The 21,090-nt window shown below is 35.7% G+C and overlaps 2 protein-coding genes and 1 pseudogene across 2 annotated transcripts; all 3 read left to right on the forward strand.

The window, feature by feature from the left end:
• The first annotated feature begins 2,398 nt into the window (after positions 1-2,398).
• On the forward strand, positions 2,399-5,445 carry LOC126621851 (GDSL esterase/lipase At1g29670-like). The gene is made up of 5 exons (XM_050290461.1): positions 2,399-2,929; positions 3,634-3,870; positions 4,168-4,414; positions 5,058-5,108; positions 5,197-5,445. Exons 1-5 carry the CDS (start codon positions 2,513-2,515, stop codon positions 5,382-5,384), a joined length of 1,140 nt encoding a protein of 379 aa, XP_050146418.1. The 5' UTR covers positions 2,399-2,512; the 3' UTR covers positions 5,385-5,445.
• A 6,415-nt stretch (positions 5,446-11,860) lies between these two features.
• LOC126622511 (uncharacterized) lies at positions 11,861-13,257 on the forward strand (annotated as a pseudogene).
• Positions 13,258-17,084: 3,827 nt separating this feature from the next.
• Positions 17,085-19,862, forward strand: LOC126621847 (G-type lectin S-receptor-like serine/threonine-protein kinase At1g34300). Its single transcript, XM_050290457.1, has one exon. The coding sequence runs from the start codon at positions 17,155-17,157 to the stop codon at positions 19,693-19,695; it is 2,541 nt and encodes an 846-aa protein (XP_050146414.1). The 5' UTR covers positions 17,085-17,154; the 3' UTR covers positions 19,696-19,862.
• Positions 19,863-21,090: the final 1,228 nt, after the last annotated feature.

Consider the following 21,090-nt stretch of genomic DNA (forward strand, 5'->3'; position numbering starts at 1 on the left):
TTTTTTTTTCTCTTCTTCTAGCCACCATATAACAAGGGCTTTGGATAAGGAAAAGACACACCAAGAGAAACAATTTTTCTGGCTTTATTTGTTTATTCTATCATCAAGTGAACCTTCAACACAACTCATCCTGTTCATCAACATCAGCCATGCATTGTTTATTTGTTTCACTTTTATTTCCTTGTTAAGCTAATTCCTTGATATTCACCATTCATGGATCATTAGAGCTGTTGACCCTATGAGATTCAGTGAATGAGAATTTATTGTGCTAAAAAATTTACCATCTGGCCTCCATATTTACCCAATCCCCCAGTTTTCTGTATGATTGTATCAGTTTACCTATAACAATGTAAGTTTGCTTACCTTTCCGCATCAATGTACCAAAACAACCTGCAAAAGTTCGTTTAGTTAAACCAAACACAGAAATCAATCATGTCTATGCACTTTGGTGAGGGTTCAATCGGCACTGGTCTTCCTCTCTCCCAACAATTTAACCCACTAACGCGCTATCGTTTGTCAAAAAACCAAACATTGTTTGTGTTTGGGTCATAAATAAAAATAAGGTCTACTAGGAAGGCAATCTATTTTTATTTACTCAAAGCCACGCAACACGGCCCACTAACTTCAAGGCCCAACCAAGATCCTATCCTAGGGCTCAGGTGACTAACTCACATAACTCCAAAGCCATTTGACGATTCCAGCTTGACCCTCATCAAAGCGCGTCTTCCACGTAGACGAACAAACCTAGAAATATCTCATCTGTTTAAATGTCGATGAGCACATTATTCGACAAGCTAATGTCACTGCAGTAATCATGCAAAATGCCACAGGACAAAGCTAAAGACCACCATCCAGGAATTACAATCATTGTCAGCGACAAATGACTGATCTAGTCTTGCTACAACTCAATGAGAAGATTGAGGCTGCTCTTTCCCAATTGTCCATAAATAGAGCCAAAGGCTCAAGCTCAGGACCTTTGTCAAATTCAACCTCTACGATTATGCAAACCTCAAGTGATTTTTCAATCAACCCAACTGCTTTTTAGCATAACTTAAATTGCTCTTTAGCAAAACCTCTAGTTCTTCAGCTATAATCTCAAAGTCTTCTTTCGAAGTATATACTGCCTACAATCCCTGATATTTGAAAAACTTTTACAGCTTTGCCACCCCATGGTATAACTCGATTCACATGCAATTCCAACCACCCTAATCACCTCTTTGAGGCATTGTTTCAATTTTAGTTCAATCCAATACAGTAACCTTGGTGGATTCCTTTAACATTATCTTGTCCTAACATGGCCTCAATCTTGCTTGAATTTACTACTTTCTTTACATTTTCAAGTCTTATTAACTTTTCAAGTCATGTAGGTTGGCTCATCAACCCAGAATCACTTCTATAAACGTTTTTAATCTTGATTCCATCATGAAATGATTACATCCAATTTCTTGGTTTTACTTTTGTTTTCAGTTATTACTTAGGCATACATTTATTTCGCACTGGATTTGAAGTCTTCATTCACTCAAGACATAAGATAGAACTTAATCGAATCAGCGTCCTATTTGGTGCACATTCAATTGGTTAAGAAGTTAGATCTACATGTAAACACAACATAACCTTATACACATTACTCTCTATTGACAGCCTCCAATAGTGGCATGCCTATTCTTTCTTTCCCTCAACCCATCTCGTGGTACTGAGATTGAAAGTAACACTCAAGACAAATACGTGTTGAACACAACCAAAACTCCGTCCGAATTTCGATACCAACAATTAGGCTTAATCTACTAATTACGTTCATACAGTTAGCTATATTAACTTTTGCATGTCGTATTGGTGCGTTAATGTGGAACGGTAATAAATTGCATTGACCTTCGTCAGGATAGGGTGGGTGGGGGCTAAACTATTGTACCAAATTAGAAAAGCACAAAAAGTGAGATTGCAGCACCAAGACTTTTTGTTTCTTTTATCTTTTATTACTGGAACCATTTGGTCCATTTCTGAATTGAACAAGAATTGATAAAATGAAATAAAAAAATAAATGAAAAAAACCCTTAATTAACGAGCAAGAGATTCAAATGAGCTATATATATATACATAAGGTTTTGCAAATAGTCGTCTTTATTTTATTTTTTGAGAATGTGTTGCGCATAAGTTTAATCCGCATGCAAATAATTTGTAATTCAATTAATTAAAAATATTTATTCTGAAATTAGAGATTCTATGTTTGATTTCCCCGCTTATTTAATATTACTTGTATCAAAACAAAAACATAAACAAATGTGGGTGAATATACATAAATCCATTTTTTGGAAGAAATTATTGCACAACCAAACTCAAACAAATGTGGGTGAATATTAATTAAGACAGACTTTACGGTCAACAAATACCCGTTCACCGGGTTCTTCTACTCATACTTTGGGGAAAAAACGAAGAGTTTGTTCCTGGAAATAAGCCAAATTTAAACCCTTCCTTTGTCTCCTTGTAACAAAAATAATAGCAGCAACCACTTACCATGCAATACCACTATCTGGAAAAACCATACAAACCACTTGTGGTTTTGTTCTCATTGTTTGCCTCTGTATCTCCAATCGGTTCCGATTGTGATTTCACAGAAGATCATGGGGCTGCAGCGACGATCGAAGGCATTTTTGTGTTTGGAAGCTCTTTGGTTGACAATGGCAACAATAACTTCCTCAAAAGCACGGCGAAAGCCGATTACTTGCCTTATGGAATAGATTTCCCAAGTGGATTACCTTCTGGGAGATTCACAAATGGTAAAAATGTGATTGACCTTCTTGGTGAACAACTGATGCTTCCTTCCTTCATCCCACCATTTAAGGACCGTTCAACCAAGGGGTCTAACATTGTTCATGGTGTCAACCATGCCTCTGGCTCTTCGGGTATCTTAGATGATACAGGCTTTGTTGGGGTACGTACGTCTGAACCTATACTAATATTTTTAGTTATTTTTATATAGTCGAACACAAGAAATTCGATAAACAGTTCATATAAATATTTACCCACATATTGATCCAACGTTTTTGATAAACAATATACATATTTAAGGGTGCATTAATTCTTTTAGGTCATCATTCAAGGGAGTAAACTTCTACGCTAAGAATTTGTCTATTTGTACGAGTACATTATAAAAACCTTGAATTGATCTCGACTCTATTCACTTTTTCCTTCATACTATGGTAGAGATTTGTGAAATATTAGTCAATTCGTATAATTGTAGACATTGAATTTGATGAAACAAGATTAAAGAAAGAAACATCTTGTACTTAGATTGGAACATATATTAGCTACACTAGCCAACCCACCTGGGACGTATTCATGTAAGTAAAAGATTTAAATTCATATGCAACATGTGATTGACAACCATACACAAATAGTAGTACTCACGTGTTTCACAAGTGACCTATATATAGTTGCATCTGCTTGCTTGATCTGTATGACAAAATTAATGATTCTATATTTCATATATATAGTAAGTAATTTTCCTATATATAAAGTCAAGAAATTTCCGATTCGAGTAAATTTAATTTAAAGTTATATTTACCATCCATAGTTAGTAATTTAAATTAAGAATTTAAGATAATCAATCATTAAGCTAGCTAGTTAATATTTCAGGGAAATATTGTTATAAGTTTGAGTCAGCAAATCCGGGACTTTGAGGAGGTGACATTGCCAGAGTTAGAAGCTCAGCTGGCGTGCAATAGCTCTCAATCTCTTCCAAGATACTTGTTTGTTGTGGGAGTTGGTGGGAATGATTACATGTTCAACTATTTCCTCAAGAGATCCTACTTGCAAATTGATCTCCAAACCTTCACAGCAACTCTCATAGCATCTCTAGCTCAAAAACTCAAGGTGCATTACCGTATCAATAAAGCTATTTGGATACATAATTTTTTTTAAGGGGTGGAAGAAGAATATCATTAGACCTTAGTAAGTATCATTTGGACAAATAAAGGGAACACACTAGTTGACACACTTTCTAATATAAGTGAGTCCTATCATTATATGTAGATCTCACATATAATAGAGTATGTGTCGTCAAGGGCGTCAGTTTCGTGTGTTCAAACATCATCCCTTATAGTGTGACTATTTTGTTTGAGCAAGTAATTTTGACACAATTTTAATCATGAAAGCGATTTAGTTTTGCAGAAATTGTACATTTTGGGAGGTCGAAAATTTGTGGTAATGTCGATAAATCCACTAGGGTACAGTCCTGTTGTTAACAGGCCAAATTATATTGGCAGTCCTCAAGCTCTGAACCAAGCAGCTCATCTGTACAACACTCAACTGAGGACACTGCTGGATGCTCTCAAAAGTGATATGCCTGACTTCAGTTTTGCTTTGGTCAATACATATAACATTATTACTAACATCATCCAGAATCCTACGTCCACAGGTAATTCAACCCTGAATTTTATTTTGTTTCGATTAATCAACAACTATCATCCTCGAGAGATATGAAGTTAGAAAATTGATCCTAAAAATAACCAGAAAATTAAGTTATATGAGAATGATTCCAATTATTGAGTCAATAAATTACACTTCTTCCATACAATAAATGATCAACTATCTAAGAGACAGATATTCGGGGTCGTTTAATAATCATTTCGTTTTTTGTTTTCATTAAAACTAAAATCTTGTAATTTCAGTTTTCAAAAAACCAAAAAGTGAAAACTCAATAGAGAGTAGATATCAGTTTTCATTTTTATTTTTTAGAAACCTGAAAGTAGTTACCAAATAAGATTTCCATTTTCAACTTTCAAAAAAGTGAAAAAAAAAAAAACTAAAAACGAAATGGTCATCAAACAGTCCAAAAAATAACCAATCATAAAATAGGAATAAAAAAATAAATGATCCTACAATTAATAGATAAAACTCACTTTTACCAAATCACATAACAATAATGTCATACGAATCAAACTCAAGATGTCTAATTCTTATATATAGGACTCGAACTCACCTAAACCATTGTTGAACGCCTTATAACATAAACAACAAAATGTTATGTCTTATTTTTTTTGGTGCCTTTATTATAACAGGCTTTGAAGACACGAGCAATCCCTGTTGCAAAGTGAAATCTCAAATTGAAGGTTCTTTTCATTCATCTTTTGATGACCTTCTTCTAGGCTTCTCTATCGATACAGAATCTCTGGTGAAATAACAAATTAACAAATGCAGGTGGAAATGGAGTATTATGCGAAAGAGGTGGAGAAACATGTGAGAACAGAAACAGGACGACAATTGTTTTCTTTGATGGGTTGCATCCAACGGAAGCGTTGAATGTTCAAATAGCAACCAAGGCTTATACTTCCACTCTTGAATTTCATGTTTATCCCATTAACGTCAAACAACTTGCCCAACTTTGATTATATATCCTCGTATTATTATCTTAAATAATTGAAATTTCTCCTTGAAACTTGTCACAAATTTGTTTGTCATATTACCCATCTTAGATCAAACGGGATGTTGAGGGGGAGCAAAAGGTGCGGTTACACGGGCCCCAAATTTGAAGGGTTCCCAAAATTTGTTATCTAATATTATGTAATAATGTTCTATATTAAAAAAAAATTGATTTTGTTAATACTTTAAAATCTCTTTGTGCACCGCTTATAAAAGTAATTTTTTTTCCCTTTCTAAATATAAAAATTTGGTATACAATGAAATATTTTGTGTGCCAGTAATAACACCTGAAAAATAATATATATAATAATATTATATGTTCAAGTGAAACTTCAAAGTTAGAGTTTTTTGTTTTTTGTTTTTCATGTTTGGTTGTTTAAGACTGAACTGCTTTTGATTATTTAGTGAAGGTTATGTTTGTAACTTTTTTTACTTATAATTAATGACATTTGTAAACTTGTATTCAGTGAGTGTTAAAACTTGTTTTGATTTAAGTGAATGTTTTCTAGCATCAATACATTGTTTTTTATTTTATTTAAACTATCTTAAGGAGGGGCCCTCTTTCAAATTTTCCACAGGGCCTTCAAAATCTCAGAGACAGCCCTATCTTAGACCTTATATTAGATGACAACATAAGTTAACTTTTTTTTACTAGTTGCCTCTATATCTAAAATTTGAAACATAGATTATATAATATGGAAAAAAAAAACACTCAATATTAGGAGGCAATCTCCAAAAAAAGAACATGGTTAAAAATTAAGATAGGGTTTCAAGGACCTTGTTTCTTCTCATGTGATTTCCTCATTCGCTGATTCTCAGCTTGTAAAATTTTCAGTTCTTCTTTGTGCCGGGGAAGATGGTAGTGGCTGCAGCATGGTTGTCCATACCATTTTTTAGAAACCTCCATGACCTTCTTCTTGATGTTGGTGGCTTGAGTTGTAGGGTGGAGTTTGTGGTTTTGTGTTGGGTTTGGAGGTGATGGCATGATGAGGGTGGTGGTGACCATTAGTTGGTAGAGGCTATAGTTCCATGACTTTCTTCTCTTCATCTTCAATCTTTTTGTTCTCTTCATCTCACAGTAAGCTTTTCATTTCTTTTGCTTCCATACTTTTCATCTTCTATTTCTTTCTTCATCAACCACTTCATGGCTTATTTTATTTTCTAATTTGATTTTGCAAGGGCTTTATTTAGTTGGATGACTACGTAAAGAGTAGATTGACGACAGAATTCTTCAATAGTTCAGGTTTCATTATTGAATTTCTTGATGTTTAAATTGTTTGTTTAACACACAAGATTATCTATTTAGAGATTTTAATTCAATTAGTAAGATAAATTAGGAATATTTGTGTTCCATTAGTTTATTTTGTTTACTTAAATTGTTATGAAGAAATTGAGATAAATATTATTTGTAAATATTTATGTTAAATTGACAATATTTAATATACCATAAATTGGTAATATTTAGTAATATAGGTATATATTATGTTAATTAATTAAATATTTCACTCTAATTGCTATGAGGATATACAAAACTTAAATTTAATAAATAATCAAGATTGTAGATAAACATATTTTTGTTAACCTTTTATTGTTTTTTTTTAATTTGTTTTACTGTGATAGGTGTTGGAAATTAAATTACAATTGTGATAGTTTGAGGTTGAAAGATAAGTATTGAAATTTCTAATAGTTATGCCTACATGATAGGGATTGAAAGATTGTATGTGACATCTCACATCACCCAGGAGAGTGATCCTTAAATGTGTATTCCCATCCCTACCTAGCACGAGGCCTTTTGGGAGCTCACTGGCTTCGGGTTTCGTTGGAACTCCGAAGTTAAGCGAGAAGGAGGTCTGAGAACTCCCAGGATGGGTGACCCACTGGGAAGTTGCTCGTGAGTTCCCAAAAACAAAACCGTGAGGGAATGGTAAGCCCAAAGCGGACAATATCGTGCTACGGTGGTGGACCGAGCCCGGGAAATGATCCGCCTGGGCTGGGATGTGACATTGTAGGCATCTTAGTTTCAACGTAAAATTTGCTCTCGCACAGTGGTAAAACGTGGAAAAGAGTTGGTTGACAATATCGCGAAATTTGGAAGTGTATACAGATGGTATTAATTTGTTTTTCGATTAAGCAGTTGCGAATGGTGCTGGCCCCGATAAGTTTAGATGTCCTTGCAAAAGATGTTGTAATTGATATACTTTTGTTAGAAAAACTATTGTCGAACATCTTGTGTTGTATGATATGGATAAAGATTACAAAAATGCTTCGTGACGACATCATGGGGAACCTCTCATTGGAGAGCAAAATACGAGGATTGGAGAAGAAGGTGTTGGGCCGTCTACTGAAATAGGAGATCGGTTGACTGGTATTCATGATGTTCTTAATGATGTATTTGTCCAACTATTAACGATAGAATGTGTTGGGCCATCTACTGAACCCCTTTCTAGGGAAAAGCGTCCATAAGAGGTCCAGACTTTTTTCAAGTTGCTTGAAGATGCATATTAAGATTTGTGGTCAAGTTGTAAGGAATTTAAAAAATTGGAGGCAGTTGTAAGATTGTATCAGATCAAGTGTTTAGTAAGAATGTCGGACGGGATCTTCACCACATTACTCGAGTTAATTAAAAAAATGTTGCCTGATGGAGATTGTTTGCCTGAATCTTGTTATAAGGCAAAAAAACTTATAAATGACTTGCGTTTAACGTATGTGAAGATTGATGCGTGTCCCAATAATTGCGTGATCTATTGGAAAGACACTGCAAAGTTGAACGCATGCTCAGTTTGTGGTGAATCAAGATATAAAAATGTCAATGAAGAGGATGGCTCTAGAAAAAAAAATCGCAGCTAAGGTTATGTGGTATTTTTCTTTATAACCACGATTGCAATGGTTGTATATGTCGAAGCATACAACTGAACATATAAGCTAGCACGCAACTGAATGTCTTAAGGATTGGTTTATGAGACATCCTTCAAATTCTTTAGCATGGAAGCATTTGGATAATTTATATCCGGAGTTTGGATAAAAAATTCTAAATGTCCGATTAGGGTTGGCCAGTGATGAATTTAATCCTTTTGGAAAAATGAGGCAAGACCATAGCACATGGCCTGTGGTGCTTTCAGTTTACATTTTACCGCCCTAGATGTGTATGAAGTAACTAAATTTGTTGTTGTCTCTGTTAATACCAGGACTGCATAGTCCCGTTAAAGAGATTAATGTGTACATGCATCCATTGATTGATGAGTTGAATGAGTTATGGGAGGTAAGCACTCCTACTTATGATGCATATTCCAACCAAAATTCTACGATGAAGGCTACCGTCTTATGGACTATAAGTGATTTTCTGGCTTATGGAATATTATCAGGATGAAGTACACATGGATATAAAACATATCCACATTGCATGCATGATAAAGAATATATTTACTTGCCGGCGAGTCGTAAGATTTGTTATTTGAGGCATCAACGCTTTATTCCTGTTGATCATAGGTTTTGAAGGCAAACCACATCTTTTAATGGTCGGCGAGAGCATAGTAGTGCACTAAGGTAGTGGACTAGTTTACAATGTCTTGAAGAACTTTGTACTTTGAGATTTACTTTTGAAAACCAAAGAAAGATGCTTCGGTTGGGCAACGCAGAAAATGAACTGAGAGCAGTACAAGCAGTAAAAGTCAGTGGAAGAAGAAATTTATTTTTTATGAACTACCTTATTGGAGGCATCTGTTGATTAGACACAATCTTGATGTTATGCATATTGAAAAAAAATATATGTGACAATGTAGTGGGAACATTGTTAGATATAGATAAAAAGTCTTAAAATGAATTGGCTGCACGTGCAGATCTTGAAATCTTGAACATAAGACATGGACAACATCAACGTAGGGAAGGAAATAGAACATTTCGACCTCCAACATTGTTCACGTTGAAAAGAGAAGAAAAAACTGCATTTTGTGAAGTGTTGTCTATTATTTGGGTTCCCGATGGATATTCATCAAATTTGTCACGATGTGTGCATGTGAATGAAGGAAAAATACATGGATTGAAAAGTCACGATTGCCATGTTTTAATGAAGCAGTTACTTTCACTTGCAATACATGCGGTTTTGCCTAAATCTGTTACTATGATATTATTAGAGTTGAGTGCAATTTTCAGACAATTGTGTAGCAAGAAAGAGTCCGAGGAAGGTTTCAAGCAATTGAATTCAAGAATTGCCTTGACATTATGTCAATTGGAGAAGATATTCCTGCTTGCATTTTTTGATGTAATGATGTACCTCCCAGTTCACTTGGCAGATGAAGCAGCTATTGTAGGGCCTATTCAATATAGATGGATGTATCCAATTGAACGGTAATTAACAAATCTTTATAAAATTTGTTAATTTATAATGATAATTTTATTAGTAATTATAATAATTTGTGTTTTGTATTATAGTTATAGGTATTTGCAAACACTGAATCGCTATGTTCGTAATAAGGGTCATCATGAAGGTTCTATTATTGAAGTATGTTTGGTGGATGAGTGCTTGTCCTTTTGTTCCATGTATCTTGGAGATGTCAAGTCTCGTCGCACTCGTAGAGGTCAAAATGAAGATGGTATTGGACGTGGAGTATCTGGTGGGTTATCAATTTTTTACTCTAAAGAATGTTATATGGGTTCATGAGAAAATGTGGAGCTCGAGTTAAATTTTCTCGATCAGTGTCACAGATACATTCTAAATAATTGTTATGAGGTCAACCCATTTAGAAGGTAAGAACATCTAGTCATACGTCTTAATGTTTTATCAATTGTCTTTACTTTGAAAAATTAGTTAAGCATATTTGGACCTAATTGGCTAGGCAACATGAGGAATTCTTGAAAAATCAACATCGTCGAGCAAGGCTGACAGTGCGACAAATTAAGGAGCTAAGTAAGAAGCAATTTCCATAATGGTTCAAGCAACATGTGAGTTAATATAACAGTCACATTATTACTTTTCTTTCTTTTTTCTTCTTTTTTTATTGTACATTTTAATTATGACGTTTTTATATTTGTCGTGTCAACTTTTATCCCTTTACTTATTATAGATTAATTCAAGATGTCATGCTAATTACATCTTGATATTTGAAGACTTGCATTGGCTAGCCAATTATCCTAGTAGGTTTGTGACGAAATATAAAAGTCACATTATTCATGGGTTCAGATTTCGTACAAAATCTGTGGATGATAAGCATAAGAATCAAAATTATGGTGTCTTTGTACTTGCAAATGTCTTTGGTGCAATTGGACAAGTGAATTGTTATGGCAAAGTCATAGACATGTTTGAGGTTAGATATTGTGGCCCTACCAAAGCAGGCGACAAGGGTCGAGCTGTGATGTTGTTTAAGTGCGAATGGGTTAATAGTGAAAGTCCAAGAGGTATGAAGACCGATCAATATGGATTTACTTTAGTAAACTTCAATCAATTGGGATTTAAAGAGGATCCTTTCATATTAGCTTCACAAGCATTTTATGTGGAGGACACAATTGAAAAAGATTGGCATGTTGTTGTTCGAACGCAACCGAGAGATTTGTTTAACGTATTGAAGGATAATGATGCACTTGATGATTATGCCATACTTGATTTGGATGATCGTGTACTTGACAATGAAAATTTGCATACAAGGGTTGGCGTGGAAGAGACTCCTTTTCACGAAGTATTACCATTGCCTACCCAGTTCCCTGATTTGTCAATGCCGACGATGACCTAATAGAAGATGAAATGGAATAGTTTTATTATTTACTTTATGCTTTTTAAGTATTAATTAGACTATATTTCAATTTGTGTGGTGACTTTTATTTAAAATATTTTAGTTTGTGTGGTAAAATTTAAAATGTTATTTAAAAACACATGGTTTAATTTTATTTTTATTTTTTCACTCATGGCCCTATCGAATATAACCGACACAAACAGAACATAATTTTGGGCGGGATATTTCCCACGACTTTGATTCAAAAAAATTAAAGGCGCACAAAAACCGACGGAGGAAAATTTTGTGACGGTTTTTGGATATTTTTGTCGTTTATAACCGACACAAACCTAACATGCATATTAAATAGGCGGGCGCTTTTTAGTTAGGTTGTCGGATATAACCGACACTATTTACTTTATTGTCGGTCATAACCGACACTATTTACTTTATTGTCGGTCATAACCGACACTATTCTGACATCTATAAATGCACTGTTCTGACATACATAAATGCACTGTATTGACAAAAACATAAAAACTCCGTCGGATTTTAATTTCCTAACGGATATAACCGACAACATTTATTACCCTCACCTACTTCCCATTTTTACTTCATCCGTTTCTCTTCTCTTTCCCATTTTCACTTCAGTTGTTCTTCTCCTTCCCATTCTCACTTCCAACCATTTTTACTCCTACCCATTTTCACTTCTACCCATTTTTACTCCTTTTCCCTTTTCTATGGAGGAACAAAATGAACGTAGGACTCGCGAAGCTGCTATTCCGAAGTGGAAAGGGAGACAACTTTGTCTATCTGATTCAACAGGGAAATGTGTTAGTGAAAATGCCACTTAATTTTCGAAATTGATAGCCTTGAAGGTTAAGGATCCAAGACATATTCTTGAAAATGATGAGGAGGTTTTGTGGGAAAGAATTAAAGTATATATTTTCGTTTTGTACTTCTATATTTCAAGACTATATTTCGGATTTGTACTAACATGTTTGTTTTTATGAATATAGGGGAATATCATTTTTCTTGATGAAGACTGTGACAGAATGCCATTGATTCGTAACATGACTCTCCATGTTGCGGATCATGCATGCAAGGAATACCGTAATGGTTTAAAAGCGGAGTATTACACCAAAAGACAAGAGTATGAGCGCTTAGAACCTCCCCCTGGTGTGGATGGTGGTCAGTGGGCCGATATGTTAGCGTATTGGGATAATCCTAAAACAAAGGTAAAAAATTAATGATTTGATATTTGGTATTGAAATATGTTTGTCTTATAAGGTTTTTTTTTTATTTTTTTATTTTTTATTTATTTACTTTTCATGAGGTGGCAGAGAAAAACAAGTATAATCGAGAGTTAAAAACGATAAACCATCCAACTGGTTCAAAAATGTTTGCTCGGGTTTGCGAGGAACTTCTATCTGTTGCTTATTTGTAATATATGTAGTGTTTTTTTATTTTTGTATTCATAATGTGGGGTTAATGTGTATATGTTGTTCTCTTTTAACATATTTAAAGAAGAACAAGCATGGGAAGGAGCCGGATCCCATCTCTTTTTTTTGAGCTACCCATACCCGGAAAGATGACTCTTGGATTGATGAATCATCACAACAGAGAGGGGTAAATGATTTATAACTCTATTCAGATTTTGACTATTTGTATTTAATTCTTATTCATCTTTCTATTTGGATTGATGAATCTATGTTCTAACACATTATTTAAACAATAGTATTGCATTTGTTAGAACACATTATTTAAACACAATCTATGTTTTTATGAACCTTGTTTATTTTTCTGTTTGGATTGATGAATCTGTTTTTATGAATCTTATTTATTTTTCTATATTTCAACTCGTAATAATCTTTTATTGTTTGTTTAAATATTATATTGCAAGACATCTATGGAGAGTCAAATTCAGTCAATTGTCGAGTATGGAGAAGAGGACACCTATGAGGTTAGAACACATATTTATATTGAGCAGATGGGTTATGAGACTAGAAATAGGGTTCGAGGTTATAGTCATGGGGTGATACCAAAGATGGTGTCATATACAAGCTCTTCAAGTGTTAGGTCTTCTAGGAAATCATCCAGGGGTGCATTGGCTAAGGTGGTAGTTGAGAACAATTAATTGAGGATGAGGGAGGAAAAAGCCTCGAGAAAGTTGGCGACGGTAACGGTTGAGCTTGAGAAACTAAAGACCTCGCAGCAGCTGGTAAACCAGCAGCAGTAGGCAATGAACTAGCAGATTATGATGGAGCAACAACAAATATTGATGTTGCTTATTCCACAACATCTGCAGCGGCCACTACTCAGCTCTCAGGCATCAAACAGCATTCGGCCCCCAATCAGCCACTGCATATCCCATGCAGCATATGCCTTTTCAGGCGCAATATCCAATGCCAGTATATCGACCTCAGATAGCTTATCCCTGTAACTGACATATTTCTCCAGGTGTTTTCAATGGTGGATTATCCCTGGGTTTGTTTTCCGGATTGCTGTCGAGTAGTTTTGATGAGAATGTGATGAGGTATATGGGAGCACATGGAGTATTGGTAGAAGGCTTTGGATCACATGGAGGATCGGCAGAAGGCTCTAGAGCACAAAGAGGTTTGGCAAAAGGCTCGGGTTCTATTGAATGGTTTGTTGGTTTTCCTTTACGGCTATGTCTGACACTTTATCTACTTCGGACAAATGTTTTTTGTCTAGTTATGTATTATGGTGGATTCAGATGACCATATTTTAGGTTAATTTCTATTTAATGTCTACTTTATGTGTTATGGCGGAGTCTAAAGACATTATTGTAAGTTAATTTATATTTGAATACATATTATGTTTGTTACAAACTTTGTTTATTTTATTCACTCATTAAATTTTTTTATTCATTATGTAAAATTAAAAAACAAACAGAATGGTTCATATTTTTTTTTTAATTATTAATGTTTTTTTGTCGATTGTGACCGATGGAAATAGTAGATTTTACTTTTTAAAAATTTTTCTATTGGTTAGGACCGACATGAAGATGATGTGAATCCGACGGTATTTTTAATTTCCTGGCGGTCAGGAAAGACATTAATTGATAATATCCGACAATAGTTTAGTATTTATTGTCGCATATATCCGACACAAGTTCTGTTTGTTTTAGGGCCTTAACCGATAGAAAATTCATTTCCTAATGCTGACAATTTTGTCGCTTAGTATATCTGCCACTGCATCCATTTTCTGTCGGATTTTGCTTAATATCTAACAGTAATATATGTTTTTTGTCGGTTATCATAGTGACACTAATAAATGGTTTCGTAGTAGTGGACTACCAAAGAAAAAGAGAAAAAAGGATGGAGGAGAGAGACAAAGCGGTAACGACATAAAAGGAAAGAGTAAAAGTATTAAGGGTTAATCTCAGATTACTATCTGAAGTTTCTCAGTTTTCAACATTTCATAGTTTTTTTTTTCATCCCAATCTGGTACCTAAAGTCATAATTCAATGACACTTTCATACATCCGTAAAGTTTTTCGTCAAAATCTTCATTAACTAAAGACTCAGCGCCCATGTAAACCATGATTCTTATCTTCAAAAAATCAAAATTTCAATATCTACTCTCAATTCTCAACCAAATTCGAGCTTTCAAAATTGGCTGGAGGCTCAGTTTCTTGGAAAATGCATAAACTCCTCAACCTAAATCACTAAAAATAATAAAACCCATAAAATATCAGATAAATTTAACTCTACATGCGACACCAAACCCAAAAGAAAAACCCATAAATTTAAAAAAATAAACTGTTAAATAAAAGCCATGAGATAGAGAATGACCAGATGTAAAGGGTTTATGGAGAACACACAGAAGCATCTGAAAATGGGGTTTTTAAAATATATTTATAACTTTATTTTGCTCATTTTATATGTTTTTTTGGGTTTTTATTTTATGATCTTGCACTACTGGATTTAGCTCTAAATTTTTTTGTTCGAGCTTGCTCGTGAGCAGCTCACAGTGTACCTTTTTGTGCTTGGAGCAAAAAAGCTTTGTGCTTGGAGCAAACCGTACCTTTTTGTATCTCTTTTGCCAACCGAGAGAGGAAAGAGAGAGATTGAGGGTGAGGTAGAAGGAAATACAGAGAAATTATCAAGGGGACAGAGGACAAAGGAGAGTGGAAGAGAGAGGAGGAGTCGAGGGAGGAGGTTTAATTTTTTAAACTTTAAAAAGAAAATTCATGTGGGCTAGATTAACACGTACGCACCACGTCATCAGTTAACGAAGGTTTTGATAGAAAACTTAACGAATGTATGAAAATTTCTCAAAATTATGACTTTCGATACTTTACAGGAATGAAAAAACTTGATATATGAAATGTCAACTTTATGGTAGTAAATTGAGATTAACGCAAGTATTAAATAGAAATGGAAAATAAAACAAAATGTTTGTATTATTATTGCACTTAATAAAAATTCACATTGACCGTTGGATTGTTAAAAGATTAAACAAGTTTAGGAGAAAATAAATTAAAATTTAAAAACCGTATATAGTATTAGGATGGTCCAATCAAAACTCTAATTATAAGGAAAAACCGTAACCACTCATTTTAACCAAAACTCAACAAATGGGCAATAATGTGAAAACTACAAAACGTGTAAGAGCATAAGCATAAAATTTGTGGTCGAGTTTTTTTATTAAGTTTGTAAATTGTAAGTAAAGTAAGAAGTCAAAGATGAGCGTTACGTTAATAAAAAAAATGGAAAACTAATGAAAAGGGTTTGAAAACTTTGAGTTTTAACGATAAAGAAAAAATAAAGGGTAAAATGAATAGTACCAGAATTGATTTTTTAATATAAAAATATAATTTTTTGTTAAAATGAACCGTATATAAAATTTTTTTATTAAAGTTTCCTAAAAAAAAATAGAACATTAGTTAGTATGATGTCCTTTTCTCTAACGCAAATGATACGCGCAGCCTGAAATTGACAGGTTAGCTTCGAGGCAGAGGATTTATTGGTCAACTGGGCCCCCAAAGAAAAAGAAAAACGACAAAAATAAAAAAATGAGACAAGTCCGAGAAAACAGAGATCCGACCGCTGTCAGATGTTGAAGTCTTGTCAGGTCACCGCTTTCTTCCGTCCTGTTGTTTGACTAACGCCGTTAACGCACATTAGAGGCCGGACTTTTTCTTCTCAAACCCACGTGTTCAATTCTTGAAAAAGTACCTTCCCTAAATAAAAAAGAATTAATGGCTGGAAAACACAACAACCAAAAGCTAGGAATTTAATAATGATTTGGTATTTATTTTGAAAATTGTTATTACTAATATAAAAATCTCATCGCCTGGCCTTCACACTATCTTACTTTTTATAAATATAAAAAATTTAAGATGCACAGTAGGTATTTTAAAGTGTTATGGTTAATGTTGGAGTTGCATTTAAAAAATCACAAAAGAGTACTAGTGATTTTCAATAATTTACTTTTTTTATTCAAAAGTTTTCAATAAGATTTAGGAGACGCTATTCTTAAATATGACTAGCAAAAACAATGAGGCATTGACGAGCTAACGCATTAGCTACAAAGTTAACATTTCTAAAGATTTAGTGCCACTTAATATTGATGAACTTGGAAGCAAAGTTCGGTAATATTATTTTACGCAGTGTATTGTTGTCGGTTGATCATTTCCATTTGCCTTAGGTTAATCTTTGAGAAAAATAATGAACTTCCAACAAATAAATCAATGCTTTATAGTTTGATGAGACATAATACTAACAAAACTAAATCTTTTTGGTCAATAAAAATATTTGAAAATCTAAATACCTAATTTGAGTTTTCCTCATATTTTTATATATGTTAACGGCGTTTAGCAGCAGATCTAAGCTCGCATTAGTCAAACGCCGTCCTCCCCCCAAATTTGTTAGTCAGAGTCTTCCTTTCCATCCTCACCTCACTCGCTCCTCCCTCCTCCTCCCTCCTTAAATACACCCAACTTTCTCCCCTACCCACCCACCCACCCACCAATGAACTGATACCCAAAATCCAAGGCTCACCTAAAAATGGCGCTCCAAACCCACATCAGTCTTTCACACCTTCTCTTGATCGCCTTTCTCCTCTCCGCCGCCGTTTCCGCCGCTTCCGCCGCCACTACAATCTCACCAGGCTCATCTCTCTCCGCCGCCAACCCAAACACCGCCTGGTCCTCCCCAAACGACACCTTCTCCCTCGGCTTCATCTCCTCCGACCCCCCCACTTCACCGCCTTCTTACGTCGCCGCCATCTCCTACTCCGGCGGCGTCCCCGTCTGGTCCGCTGGTGCAGGAAAAGTAGTTGACTCCGGTGGAACCCTCCAGTTCCTCCAATCCGGCACCCTTCGCCTCGTCAACGGCTCCGGTGCCACTCTCTGGGACTCCAACACCACCAGCCGCGGCGTCTCTTCGGCTGAGATTGACGATTCGGGCAACTTGGTACTCCGAAACGGCACTGTTACGGTCTGGTCCAGCTTCGACAACCCCACTGATTCGATCGTCCCCGGGCAGAACTTCACTGTGAGTAAGGTTTTGCGATCTGGGTTGTACTCGTTTAAGCTTGTGAAAAACGGGAACCTTACACTTTTGTGGAATGATATTAATGTGTATTGGAATCAGGGATTGAATTCTTCTGTTAATACGAATTTGAGTTCGCCTACTCTAGGATTGCGGTCAATTGGTATTCTGTCAATTTCCGATCCACAATTGTCCACTGATGCTATTGTTGCTTATAGTAGTGATTATGCCGAAGCGGGTGATATTTTGCGGTTTTTGAAGTTGGGGAGTGATGGGAATCTTAGGATTTATAGCTCTACTAGAGGTAGTGGGACTGTAACAGAGAGATGGGCAGCTGTTACTGATCAGTGTGAGGTTTTCGGGTATTGTGGGGACATGGGAGTTTGTAGTTATAACGATTCTGATCCGGTATGCGGATGTATGTCTCTTAATTTTGAGCTTGTTGATCCCAAGGATAGCAGGAAAGGGTGTAAGAGGAAGATGGAGATTAAGGATTGTCCTCAGAGTGTGACTATGTTGGACTTGGAACATACTCGGTTCTTGACGTACCCTCCTGAGACAGAGTCGCAGATTTTCTTTGCGGGAATATCGGCTTGCAGGTTGAATTGTCTTGGAAGTAGTGCTTGTGATGCTTCAACGTCTTTGTCTGATGGCACCGGGCTATGTTACTCCAAGACACCAGGTTTTCTGAGCGGGTATCACAGTCCAGCTATGTCCAGTAGTTCATATATCAAGGTATGTGGACCAGTGGTTCCAAATCCATCATCATCACTGGGGACTGCTGGCAACAAAAAAGATTGGAAGTTGCGTGCTTGGATAGTGGTTGTTGTAGTTATTGCCACCCTCTTTGGTTTGATGGCATTTGAAGGTGGTTTGTGGTGGTGGTTTTGCAGAAACAGTCGCAGCTTTGGTGGATTGTCTGCTCAATATGCGCTTCTTGAGTATGCTTCTGGTGCACCGGTTCAGTTCTCGTATAAGGAGCTCCAACGCTCAACGAAGGGATTCAAGGAGAAGCTTGGGGCAGGAGGATTTGGGACTGTTTATAAAGGCATTCTTGCTAATAGAACTGTTGTTGCAGTTAAGCAACTTGAGGGGATTGAGCAAGGGGAGAAACAGTTCAGGATGGAGGTTGCAACAATTAGTAGCACACACCATTTGAATCTGGTGAGGCTGATTGGTTTTTGCTCTGAGGGGCGCCATAGGCTTCTGGTATATGAGTTCATGAAAAATGGGTCCCTTGATAGTTTCCTTTTTGCAACAGAAGAGCAATCAGGAAAGTTGTTGAATTGGGAGTCTCGGTTCAACGTTGCCCTCGGCACTGCAAGGGGGATCACATACCTTCATGAGGAGTGCCGAGACTGCATTGTGCATTGTGATATAAAACCGGAGAACATTCTGTTAGATGAGAATTACAATGCCAAAGTGTCAGATTTTGGCCTCGCAAAGCTCGTTAATCCAAAGGACCATAGGTATCGAACCTTGACACGTGTTAGAGGAACTAGAGGGTATTTGGCACCAGAATGGCTAGCAAATCTTCCAATAACTTCCAAATCTGATGTTTACAGTTACGGTATGGTTTTGCTAGAGATAGTGAGTGGGAGAAGGAATTTTGAAGTTTCTGAGGCGACAAATAGGAAGAAGTTGTCCTTATGGGCTTTTGAGGAATTTGAGAAGGGTAACATCAAGGGAATTGTCGATAGAAGGTTAGTCGACCAAGATGTTGATATGGATCAAGTGAAGAGAGCAATTCAGGTAACCTTCTGGTGCATACAGGAACAACCATCTCACAGGCCAATGATGGGAAAGGTTGTGCAGATGCTGGAAGGAATTACAGAAATTGAAAACCCCCCAGACCCAAGGGCTGTCATCGAAGGGTCTGCCAGTGGAACCAGCATGACTGTGAGCGGTAATATCAGCCCTTTATCCACTGCCGCAGACTCAGCCCCAGCTCCCTCCTCATTTTCATCGTTCCAAATTTCGGGAGTATCGCCTCTAACATCAGGGAGGAATACGGAGAAGGCAACTGCATCCCTTATACAGTCCGGCCCAAATTGAATCTCATTTCCACACATATGTTTTCTTCTTGTATTCCAGTTCTATTTATCCAATTCAATACAGTGAAACTAGGAAGTCATTGTCTTACATTAATTAAGACAATATATTTTTGTTATGTTATCGTGTAAAAATTGTTTATAAATGATATTATATGATGCTTTAAAGTAGAGCTTGCTATTAGACTTGGGTCAATTGTTTAATATATCAAGTTCATTGAAGATTCATAGTCAAGATAGTCTTCACGCCGTGCTTTAACAGATGCAGAGATTTTATAATTTAGTTGTCATATAATTGACCTACAGAAGGTTCCGTTTTGATTAGTGCATTATTTTCTTTTGTTTACAGATTAGATAAGCAGTTCGGTATTCTTATTTGCATAGTATTTTATCCATCGTTCGTTTGTTTGCATAGTATTTTTCTTCTCAGGGATTAATGTGAAACGCTCTGCGGCTGATTACTTGGTGCTTTTCTTTTGTAAAAGAAGCCCGTATCTCTAACCATGCGTGACATGATGTAGCCGCTTTGCTATGAGGGAAGCATGCAGGTGGTTAAGGAAGAATTATGTGAAGGGTAAGGCTCCTTAAATGAATCATTCTTTTGAATCTTTTTGAAATTAGAAACTATCATCCTCTAGAGATATGAAATTAGAAGCTCGATCTTAAAAATGACCGGAAAATTAAATTATATGAGAGTGATTCCAATTCTTGAGTTAATATATTAAAAACTGGCAACAAAATGGTCATCAAACGGTCCAAAAAATAACCAAACTAAAACAAATGTGGGTGAATATTAATAGATAGAACTCACATTTACCTAGTCACATAACAATAATGTCATACGAATCAAACTCAAGATGTCTAATTCTTATGTATAGGATTCAAACTCACCTAAACCATTGTCGAACGCCTTATAACAAAGACAATGAAATGTTATGACTTATGTTTTTTGGTGCCTTTATTACAACAGGCTTTGAAGACACGAGCAACCCCTGTTGCAAAGTGATATCTCAAATTCAAGGTTCATTTCATTCATCATTTCATGACCTTCTTCTAGGCTTCTCTGTCGATATATATATATATATATATATAATCTCTGGTGCAATAACAAATTAACAAATGCAGGTGGAAATGGAGTATTGTGTAAAAGAGGTGGAGAAACACGTGAGAACAGAAACAGGACGACAATTGTTTTCTTTGATGGGTTGCATCCAACGGAAGCGTTGAATGTTCAAATAGCAACCAAGGCTTATGCTTCCACTCTTGAATTTCATGTCCCATTAATGTCAAACAACTTGCCCAACTTTGATTATATATCCTCATATTATATCTTAAATAATTGAAATTTTACTTTGAAACTTGTCACAAATGTGTTTGTCATATTACCCATCTTAACCAT

This window comes from Malus sylvestris, chromosome 5 (assembly GCF_916048215.2).
Source record: "Malus sylvestris chromosome 5, drMalSylv7.2, whole genome shotgun sequence".
In the NCBI taxonomy this organism is placed as follows: Eukaryota; Viridiplantae; Streptophyta; class Magnoliopsida; order Rosales; family Rosaceae; genus Malus; species Malus sylvestris.